General features: G+C 38.3%; 1 protein-coding gene across 3 annotated transcripts in view; it reads right to left on the bottom strand.

The window, feature by feature from the left end:
- Positions 1 to 1,703: 1,703 nt before the first annotated feature.
- The window catches only part of grin1b (glutamate receptor, ionotropic, N-methyl D-aspartate 1b), a 46,746-nt gene continuing 36,218 nt past the window's right edge, over positions 1,704 to 12,231 (bottom strand). For 2 of the 3 annotated variants that reach the window (XM_034597049.1, XM_034597051.1), the window contains one exon: positions 1,704 to 2,482. In XM_034597049.1, coding sequence (XP_034452940.1) covers positions 2,417 to 2,482 — 66 coding nt within the window. In that variant the 3' untranslated portion in view covers positions 1,704 to 2,416. The remainder of the gene's footprint in view (positions 2,483 to 12,231) is intronic. The other variant, XM_034597050.1, reaches the window with a different exon arrangement.

The raw sequence follows: 12,231 nt of genomic DNA, 5'->3' as shown, positions 1-12,231 counted from the left end.
GACGGATCAATACTAATAAAATAATAACTATATTTATTAATATGTTCTTTTTTATTAATGTAAATACAGCCACGCAGGTTTAAAATGCTCAGAAAGATGTCATTACTGAGTTTAGGAGCCGAAAAGACGTCTGATATTAGCATTAGCTGTGTTAACACTGTAGTTAAAGTTAGCTTTGTCTGTAGCATTAGCTTCAGCCATGTTGGTCTAAAAAACACAAACACGTTCTGACATTAGTTTCGCATCTGGAGCATTAGCATTAGCATTAGCATTAGCTGTGCTGGTCTTTGTTACATGTGATTAGCCTGGATTAGCTAAACCAGGCCTCATGCCAGTCAGTTAACATTCAGTCTTTTTATTGGTAGCTACAGTTAGCCGTGGCTAGTACATCATAGTTAGAGCTAACAGTGTTTTACTTAATAAATCCTATTATCAATTATTACGTAGTTTCATGTTGAAAAAACAAAGATAACTACTGATAGCATTAGATGGTGGATTAGTTTCAGTCACAGCATTGTGTTAATTTAATGAGAATGAGTTTCCACATTAGCATCAGTGTTAGCGTTACTCAGAATATTACTTGTTCATACTTGGGAACCAGCTGCTAACATCCATTTTGTTTTTGGTCCAATAAAGAAAATGACGATTTATTCGTTGAAAACTGATCAAAACGTTTCCCTGTTTAGAATTTTTGTATTTTCTTACACACAACTACCTTTTATTGTCATTTTCCTCTGATTCTATGCAGATGATTTAATATCTAAAATATGAATCTATATCCTAACTTTCTTCATGAAGTGATCAATATAGAAACTGATGGATAATCGATCAGATTCTCGTCTGTTGTTCTCAGTGCAGCTCTCGGCTCTTTGATTACTTTCATTCACATGTTGTGTTTTTACAGAACGACAGGATTAATGAACTGGATTAATTACTAGGTTAAAGGAATACTGTTCAAAGTTTTACAGGATTAATTAACATGATTCATCATCAGTATTAAAATGAGGGTTGATTAATCATGTAAATTAACAGTGCTAATTAGCAGTTCATTATTTAGATCAATCCACAGGGTTAGTCAACAGGATTGAACAGTTTCTGTTGTTGGCAGTGAAGTGGAGGTCATCACAGACCGACATCATGAGCAGTGGAGCAGTGACTACATCTCCCAGCTTGCACTGGGACAGGGTGTGGTGGTGGAGCCTCTAGGACAGGAAGTCATTTAGAAAACTATCAAATCTGTCCATCTACACGTTCATGCTTGAAACTTTAATGTCACTAAACAGATGAAATAATGTTTTTAATATTGATGATGAGTCGAAAAAATAAAATGTCTCGTATCATTCAAACTATCTGACGTTCAACAACAACCTGAAAATTGATCTTTTTAACATCAATAATCTTTGATGAGAAAAATCTTTCAGGACTTTTTAAACTTTATTAATCACAAAAATAAACTAAATACAAACTTTATTCATTAATACAATAAATAAAACTAGGGGGTGGGGGGGGGTGTAAGCAAGATGAACCAAAAGGCTCTTCCAAAATAAAATCATGTTTTTCTCTTTCGATGACTGACCCCCACAGACGTCCCTGGTTCCTTCCTGTCCCAGAGGCTCCACCCACCTACAACACTCTGATCAGTGATCGGGTTCCTGATCAATACGATCCCGATGGACAGGCTCCTGATGATCAGGCTCCCGATCGACAGGCTCCTGATGATCAGGCTCCTGATGATCAGGCTCCTGATGATCAGGATCCCGATGATCAGGCTCCTGATGATCAGGCTCCTGATGATCAGGCTCCTGATGATCAGGCTCCTGATGATCAGGATCCCGATGGACAGGCTCCTGATGATCAGGCTCCTGATGATCAGGCTCCCGATCGACAGGCTCCTGATGATCAGGCTCCCGATCGACAGGCTCCTGATGATCAGGCTCCTGATGATCAGGCTCCTGATCTAAACCAACAGGTTCCTTGTTGATGAGATCCTGATAAAAAGCTTCCTGATCGTCAAGGTCCTTGATTGACAGGTTCCTGATCAATATGTGTTTTGCGTTTTTGTTTGGACGAAACGTCCGTGTCTGATTTAACACGTCCAGGATGAAGGCGTCGCCAGCAGATCAAGCTTTTGATAAATAAGTGCAATAAATCAGTGTGACAGACAGGAAGTGTACAACATCACAGACACCTACCAAAATAAGACCAGTCCTTTCAAAATAAGGACAGAGGAGGCTGACGGCTACAAGCGGAGCAAGGCGACTGTGTCATTGGAGTGGTTTAGGTCTACAGATGCTGTGTGTGTGTGTGTGTGTGTGTGTGTGTGTGTGTGTGTGTGTGTGTGTGTGTGTGTGTGTGTGTGTGTGTGTGTGTGTGAGGCTCAGCAGCAGCAGTGAAGTTCTCTCTCTCTTTCTCTCTCTCAGACCACGGTGCTGACGGAGGGATCTGATAGGTTGAGCTGGCCGGTGATGTCAGTCGGGTACGGCTACAGATAGAAAGGAAACATACACATTAATTAATCTCGCACACACACACACACACACACTCACAGATCTGCTGTTTAACGTTATCTCTGGGTCTTGTTTTGGTTCCATTTAGGATCTTAGAACCTTGGTTCTACCCAGAGAAGCCATGTTTCTGTCAGTTCTGAGAGGAACCTTCGTAATGAAAGAGGCCTCGTTAGCAGTAAGATGCTGCATCACATGACCAGAGCTCACTCTGCTTCTCTCGTCTCTTTATGACCTGTAGAATAAGGCGCGCCCTCGGACGGTTCCCTCGAGAAAACCAGATGTTTTCAGTTTCCGATTTAATCTATGAAACATTTAAAGATAAGGTTTAATGAATGGAACCTGTTTGAGGACGTGAAGTGAAACAACCTCAGATTTAACCAATGAATCAATTGGTTAAACTTTTCTTTGTCACATGACAATAAACGAAATCTTTTTGAATTGTCAAACAAAACAAGACATTTGAAGACGTCGCCTTTGACTGCGTGAAATTATAAAAATCGAATAATAATAAAACATTAAATGATTCATTGTGAAACTTCTTTTACTGCTTTTTTTACTCTACATTATTTTTTTGAAACGGTTATTCAATGCTTTTGCAGGGAGATGAAATTTTGAATCTGACTCTGAGACATGTCGAGACTTTTTATTTATGCTACTCACAGTTGCTTTGCATTTTTATTGTCTTTCTTTGCATATTGAGTTCCTTGTTTCCTCTTTTATTTTGAAACTTACTGTCTCGTGTCGCTCTTGCTTTACTTCCTGTCTCTGTCTGTTTTCCCTCCTTTGATGATGAGCTGCTTTGTTATTTATTGAGATTCATGGTTATCATAGTAAAGTTCAGAATGTAAATGAACAGCAGCTGTTAGCAAAGACAACAGGATCAGTAACACTTATATATATATATATATATGGTGATTACAGACCTTCAAAATAAAACAGGACTTCTGTTTATATTATTTTATTAAAGCTCAACCTTTAGTTGAACACATCCACATTTGATTTGTTGCTTTATTTTTTTTATTATTTTTTATTTAACTTAAATTCTTTATTTTTATTCTCTTGTCCTTTTCATATTTCTCTTCCTCATGCTGACCTGCTGCTAACTGAGTATTGTTTGGTGTAATGTCTCTTTAACCAGGACGGTCGCTCTGCTGCTGAATTAAACATCGTCTCCGTCATGTGATCTGAACTCAGATCAGCTCGGCTGCAGGGAACATTAAAACTTTCATCTGTCGGCTCTGAACAGCAGCAGATGAGCAAGTTAGCGCAGGGACACAGGGTTGCCGGTTCAACTCCCACAGTGTCTGATCCTTGTTATTGAATTATTTATGATTTCTGTCATGTTAAACAGTTTGTGAGTAAATGGTACTTATACTTTACTCAAGTACTTTGACACTACTTAACTACCTAAACAAGTTTTGGTTTATTATTTACCTCAGAAATGTGTTCGCTCAGCATTTCACTTTTGTTTTTAATACATATATATTTTAAGTTTTTTATTGAAGCCAGCGGGGAAAGATGTTGAAGATCTGATGCAGAGTTTTCAAGATCTTTGGTTTGACTTTTTCTTATTTGTTGGCTTGGGATTCCCGCCTGTTGTTGCCATAGAAACAGATGAGGTCATAATGTTCAGGATCCTTACGACCAGGTTCCGTGTTGATAGGTTCTAAATCAACAGGGAGGTTCCTGATCAGTACGTTCTGTGTTTACGTTCCGAGGACGTGTTGGATTTTCTCTGATTCAGATCAATTCGAGGCACTTTGCGAGGCAGATGGAGTGAGCTGAGGTTTTGATTGGTTAGTGAACAGGAAGTGGTGAGTTGTGTTTTCAGAATACAGGTCAGTCGTGCTTGCAGAGGAGGACAGAGGCAGTGTGTGTGTAGAGTCTGGACACCATTCAAATCCACTCATATAGAAAATAAAGAGATGATCACAAAGAGAAATGATTCAAGAAGCTGCTGCTCCATCTGTTACTCATCATCGAAACTGAGCTGCAGCAGAAGTTTCATCATTTTAAAGTTAGTGACAGACGGAGTCACTTCCTTTTGTGACTCTGGTCCAACGCTGTGGATTCAGAGGAAACAGGAAACACATCACAGAATATATCACGTCCCTGAGCTGAAGACTGAACAACACTCTTAAAAACGATCGATTTCACAGGATAATAAAGACGACAACTCGTCTCACTGTGTCCTCGAGTCAGGAGGAAACAACCTTTTTTAAGAGTGCGTCAAACACTTCACTTCTCTACTTTGTGACATTAAAGGAAACTTCAAACTCTCCCATACTGAGGCTGAAAAAGAAAAGTGAAGCCACAGACGAGTCACAAGCATCAACACTGACGACAGAAACCATCATGATGTGGAACCTGGAGTCCTGTAACAGAAACATCATCATCAGATCAGCAGCTCCTGGACCAGACGCTGCAGATGAGAAGAGTTAGAGGAGAGACACAAGTCGCTGGACGTCTGAGGACAAGATGTTAGCGAAGGAAAATCATCAGTGAGACGGTTTGTGGCTGTCTGAGGATCGACAGTGAGATGAAGGGACAGAGACAGGAGAGGAAGGAGAGGACAGGGAGGAGGAAAACAGACACAGAGGACGAGGAGACGAGACACAGGACGAGGAGACAAGAGACAGGTCGAGGAGACGAGACACAGGACAAGGACACAGACAAAAAGGACAGATGAGAGAACAAAAGGTCCACAGGAAAAAAAGAGACCACACAGTCTGACCCTCTTCACTTCTCCTTTGCAAGAGGACGACGTGTAAAATAAAAAATAAATCTCCTAAGACGAGCCCTGAGCTGATTGGACGAACCGAACGGAAAAGTCTGTCTTCTGTCTGTTTGACTTTAGTGGACAGATGGACTGAAGGAGGTGGGAAGACGGGCGGCTGTAAGGAGATGATGGAAGAGAGGAGGAGGAGGAGGAGGAGGAGGAGGAGGAGGAGGAGGAAGAAGAGGAAGGGGAGGAGGAAAAAGGAGAAGAGAAGAAGAGGAGGAATAAGGAACTGGTTTGATGAAAAAAAAAAATCTGTGACAGTCAAAAGAGGTAGATTGATGAGAAGAGGAGGAGAAAAGAGAAACGGATAAAAGATGAATATGAGTTGAACAAAACTTGGTGGGAAGACGGGCGGCTGTAAGGAGATGATGAAAGAGAGGAGGAAGAGGAGGAGGAGGATGGAAGGTCTTCATCTCCTTACCGTGGCGTCCCCGGAGGCCCTACGGCGTTTGAGGTCGGAGGTCGAAGTGATGGACCTAAAAGAGGTTTTCAGTTTGGGCTCGGGTTCTGCTCTACCACTTTTCCTATCCTAAAATAAATCATACGATAGGTGCACACACACGTTAAGACTCAGTACAGACACCAGCTCACTAATGCTCAATGTACTCACCAATACTATACTTGAAAATAAACAATAATATTGATGATATAAGAATACTATACTCGCCAATACTCATCAATACCAATCACTATTATACCCTCTAATACTCACCAAAACTACACTCACTCATACTCACCATTGCTCGATGTACTCACCAGTACTATGCCTGCTGATACCATCCATTCTCACAAATACTCTACTTACTCATACTAATCACCAATACTATACTCGTACCAAAGCTCGCTAATACTCACAATACTCAACAAATTTATACTCGCCGATATTTAATAATATTAGCTCATACTCACTAATTTCCACTAATACTCAAAACACTCACTAATCCGTCCTAATAATTACTAATAGTTACTAGTACTCACCATTTTTCACCAATACCCCATAATACCCATAACATAAATATTAACTATTAATTACTTTTTCTTAATAATACTCAAATTCAAATATTCACTAATGCTAGACCATATTTACGAATACTCACGGATACTCACTGATATTCACTGTACTTATTAATAATCACAATACTCACTTATATTTGCTAATAATCACTAATATTCATTCCAATAATTACTTTACTTATTAACATTAACTCATATTCACTTCACTCAATAATAATCAATATACTCACTAAAATTACTTTGCTATAATCACTACAACAAATATTAACTAATACTCACTATAATCACTAGTGATCATTATGTGCTACTCTTATTACTTCCTCATATGCACTCACTAAACCCACAAATACTCAGTAACATTAAGTAATGTTCACTATACTCACTAATATAATTACTAACTGTACTCATAAATAACCAGTGATACTTAATTAAAATCACTATATTTGCTAAAAATCACTGATGCTCATTCATAATCACTACGATTCTACTCATTATTACTCAGGAGTACTCATGTATCATTTCAATAGCTATATATTGTTTGAGTGTTTGTTTAATGTAGTGTAGTGTGTGTATGTGTTTGTGTTTACAGTCTGTTGACTCCCATCTGTTCACTGTAGCAGCAGATTATATAACTGCCTGAACAGCCAATGAGCATGTGTGTGTGTGTGTGTGTGTGTGTGTGTGTGTGTGTGTGCGTGTGTGTGTGTGTGTGTGTGTGTGTGTGTGTGTGTGTGTGTGTGTGTGTGTGTGTGTGTGTATGTATGTGTGTATTCTGGAGAACCTGGTTCAGATGAAGAGATGCTTCAGTAAAACACAGCTTCAGTCTGTTTTACTGTCACAGCCACAAACTCACTGCAGCAGGTAAATTAACAACATGAGGCGCAAACACACAAATCAACCAATCACATCAAAGGAAACACAACATGAGTAGGTGGGGGGGGGGGGGGTTGCACAGATGGCGGATGACCATGGGTGTGTGTTGTCGTGTGTGTGTGTGTTTAGAACATAGAACAGAGGGGCAGCAGCACATGGATGAAGGTCACATGGTGTTTGACCTTTGACCTGTCACAGGGTAGAGCTGAGTATCAGAATCGATCTTTTATTAAAGTTTAGTTTTGTCATTAAACCAACAAAATGTTTGTCTTTATATACAGTCACTGATCATCTTTATATACAGTCACTGATGGTCTTTATATACAGTCACTGATCATCTTTATATACAGTCACTGATCGTCTTTATATACAGTCACTGATGGTCTTTATATACAGTCACTGATGGTCTTTATATACAGTCACTGATGGTCTTTATATACAGTCACTGATCGTCTTTATATACAGTCACTGATCCTCTTTATATACAGTCACTGATCATCTTTATATACAGTCACTGATCATCTTTATATACAGTCACTGATCATCTTTATATACAGTCACTGATCATCTTTATATACAGTCACTGATCATCTTTATATACAGTCACTGATGGTCTTTATATACAGTCACTGATGGTCTTTATATACAGTCACTGATGGTCTTTATATAAAGTCACTGATGGTCTTTATATACAGTCACTGATGGTCTTTATATACAGTCACTGATTGTCTTTATATAGAGTCACTGATGGTCTTTATATACAGTCACTGATGGTCTTTATGGTCTTTATATACAGTCACTGATCATCTTTATATACAGTCACTGATGGTCTTTATATAGAGTCACTGATGGTCTTTATATACAGTCACTGATGGTCTTTATATACAGTCACTGATCATTTTTATATACAGTCACTGATGGTCTTTATATACAGTCACTGATCATCTTTATATACAGTCACTGATGGTCTTTATATACAGTCACTGATCATTTTTATATACAGTCACTGATGGTCTTTATATACAGTCACTGATCATCTTTATATACAGTCACTGATGGTCTTTATATACAGTCACTGATGGTCTTTATATACAGTCACTGATGGTCTTTATATACAGTCACTGATGGTCTTTATATAGAGTCACTGATGGTCTTTATATAAAGTCACTGATCATCTTTATATACAGTCACTGATGGTCTTTATATACAGTCACTGATTGTCTTTATATAGAGTCACTGATGGTCTTTATATAAAGTCACTGATGGTCTTTATATAAAGTCACTGATGGTCTTTATATACAGTCACTGATTGTCTTTATATAGAGTCAGTGATGGTCTTTATATACACTCACTGATGGTCTTTATATACAGTCACTGATGGTCTTTATATAGAGTCACTGATGGTCTTTATATACACTCACTGATGGTCTTTATATACACTCACTGATGGTCTTTATATACAGTCACTGATGGTCTTTATATAGAGTCACTGATGGTCTTTATATACAGTCACTGATTGTCTTTATATAGAGTCAGTGATGGTCTTTATATACACTCACTGATGGTCTTTATATACAGTCACTGATCATCTTTATATACAGTCACTGATGGTCTTTATATACAGTCACTGATCCTCTTTATATACAGTCACTGATTGTCTTTATATAGAGTCACTGATGGTCTTTATATACAGTCACTGATGGTCTTTATATAGAGTCACTGATGGTCTTTATATACAGTCACTGATTGTCTTTATATAGAGTCAGTGATGGTCTTTATATACACTCACTGATGGTCTTTATATACAGTCACTGATCATCTTTATATACAGTCACTGATGGTCTTTATATACAGTCACTGATCCTCTTTATATACAGTCACTGATTGTCTTTATATAGAGTCACTGATGGTCTTTATATACAGTCACTGATTGTCTTTATATAGAGTCAGTGATGGTCTTTATATACACTCACTGATGGTCTTTATATACAGTCACTGATCATCTTTATATACAGTCACTGATGGTCTTTATATACAGTCACTGATCATCTTTATATACAGTCACTGATCATTTTTATATACAGTCACTGATGGTCTTTATATACAGTCACTGATGGTCTTTATATACACTCACTGATCATCTTTATATACAGTCACTGATGGTCTTTATATACAGTCACTGATCATCTTTATATACACTCACTGATGGTCTTTATATACAGTCACTGATCATCTTTATATACAGTCACTGATCATCTTTATATACAGTCACTGATGGTCTTTATATACAGTCACTGATCATCTTTATATACAGTCACTGATGGTCTTTATATACAGTCACTGATGGTCTTTATATACAGTCACTGATGGTCTTTATATAGAGTCACTGATGGTCTTTATATAAAGTCACTGATGGTCTTTATATACAGTCACTGATGGTCTTTATATACAGTCACTGATTGTCTTTATATAGAGTCACTGATGGTCTTTATATACAGTCACTGATGGTCTTTATGGTCTTTATATACAGTCACTGATCATCTTTATATACAGTCACTGATGGTCTTTATATAGAGTCACTGATGGTCTTTATATACAGTCACTGATCATTTTTATATACAGTCACTGATGGTCTTTATATACAGTCACTGGTGGTCTTTATATACAGTCACTGATCATTTTTATATACAGTCACTGATGGTCTTTATATACAGTCACTGATCATCTTTATATACAGTCACTGATCATCTTTATATACAGTCACTGATGGTCTTTATATACAGTCACTGATCATTTTTATATACAGTCACTGATGGTCTTTATATACAGTCACTGATGGTCTTTATATACAGTCACTGATCATCTTTATATACAGTCACTGATGGTCTTTATATACAGTCACTGATCATCTTTATATGCAGTCACTGATGGTCTTTCTATAAAGTCACTGATCATCTTTATATACAGTCACTGATGGTCTTTCTATAAAGTCACTGATCATCTTTATATACAGTCACTGATCATCTTTATATACAGTCACTGATGGTCTTTCTATAAAGTCACTGATCATCTTTATATACAGTCACTGATCATCTTTATATACAGTTCAGATGTATAACTGAAAGATATCCTGGATATGTTGAACTAGCTTCGTAGTTCAGGGCTCTAATCGCTTGCAGTCACACTCAGTTTCACAGTAGATCTACTGCCCCCTACTGTTCTCTACTGACTCAACTGCCATCCACCGTACTACACTTTGCTGCTGCAACTCACATTCACAAAACACTAAATACTCAAAGAGTGAAACCAGAGAAGAATCTACTAAACTGAGGTCACGTGATGTACAACAGAAAATAGAAAGATATCACACCATGATAGCCATGCCATTATCCACAAGACAGGGAAGCCATGCTAACGATACCTAACAGAGTTTAGCTCACAGATGATGTACTTCATGTTTTCTGGTGGTTGAAAGTTGTTAAATCCACTGTCCAATCACAGCTAACCCTGCCTCCACTTCGTCTAGTTCAAACCATCAGTCAGAAAACACTATGTGACTTTAGTTCACTGTCTGATCGATGGATAGCAAATATTGCTAATTTCTAATGATATCTGTCACCAGGTGGAAATAGCTCAGCATTTTATTGTATCATGTGGGGTTGAGGTACTCACTTTAAAATGAGTCAGTTAGAAACAGATTAAAGTCACAATGAAACTTAAGTTAGCGCAAAGTTAGCATCTTTCTCTTGGACATGTAGCTCAGTGAATGTGAAGAAGCAACGCGGACATAGAGAAATATTGAGCTGCTGAATGTTCCTATGTTTTATTATTTACAGTGATTTATTGAATCTTTGGTCTGAAACTGATGATTATAGCAGGTGCAGCCCAGTCGTAGCTGCTAACGTTAACCTGTAACTCTGATGGCATCAAGTACAGACTCAGACTGAGGATCAAGGACATGGAAGCTCACAAAATCATGTGGTTAGACAATACTATTCTATGGAGGGGAAAAAAACATGTATTACTGATTATTGATGATTATTACTGTGATCTGTGGCTGTTTCTGGATCACACAGATAATTATCACAGGCCTGAGGCCACATGATGATCGTGCTGATCTGTCTGTGTTTTAATCTAAAAAATCATTGTTTCCTCTAACAGCTCTCGCTGAGCTGAGCCTGTTTCATGTGCTAACTCCTCGCCTGAAGACTCTGCTGTTTGAAGTGCTAATCCTCCTCTGCTAGATGCTAGCCGTTAGCAGCTACTGTTTGAAGTGCTAATCCTCCTCTGCTAGATGCTAGCCTTTAGCAGCTACTGTTTGAAGTGCTAATCCTCCTCTGCTAGATGCTAGCCTTTAGCAGCTACTGTTTGAAGTGCTAATCCTCCTCTGCTAGATGCTAGCCGTTAGCAGCTACTGTTTGAAGTGCTAATCCTCCTCTGCTAGATGCTAGCCTTTAGCAGCTACTGTTTGAAGTGCTAATCCTCCTCTGCTAGATGCTAGCCGTTAGCAGCTACTGTTTGAAGTGCTAATCCAAGCAGAGAAGTGATGATTAATAATGTGAGGCCATCTGCTGACGAGGCGGGAAAACATGAGGAGCAACGACTTCACACAGAAATAATCTCTGTTCCTTCTGTTCTGTAGGAAACTGTCGACTTCTTCTGCCTGAGTGAACTCTGGTTGGTCTTCATCATCTTTATATACAGTCACTGATGGTCTGTATATGCAGTCACTGATGGTCTGTATATGCAGTCACTGATCATCTTTATATACAGTCACTGATCATCTTTATATACAGTCACTGATGGTCTTTATATACAGTCACTGATGGTCTTTATATACAGTCACTGATCATCTTTATATACAGTCACTGATGGTCTTTATATACAGTCACTGATGGTCTTTATATACAGTCACTGATGGTCTGTATATACAGTCATTCATTGTCTCCGTCCTGTCAGGAACCACCATGTTGGCGTAATGACATCATCATGGTAATAAAGTAACGCCAGGAAAAGTAAACTAATGACATCACACAAACTTATGACATCATACAG

Source organism: Hippoglossus hippoglossus, chromosome 9 (assembly GCF_009819705.1).
Source record: "Hippoglossus hippoglossus isolate fHipHip1 chromosome 9, fHipHip1.pri, whole genome shotgun sequence".
Lineage (NCBI taxonomy): Eukaryota > Metazoa > Chordata > Actinopteri > Pleuronectiformes > Pleuronectidae > Hippoglossus > Hippoglossus hippoglossus.
This window is presented reverse-complemented; position numbering and strand designations above follow the sequence as displayed.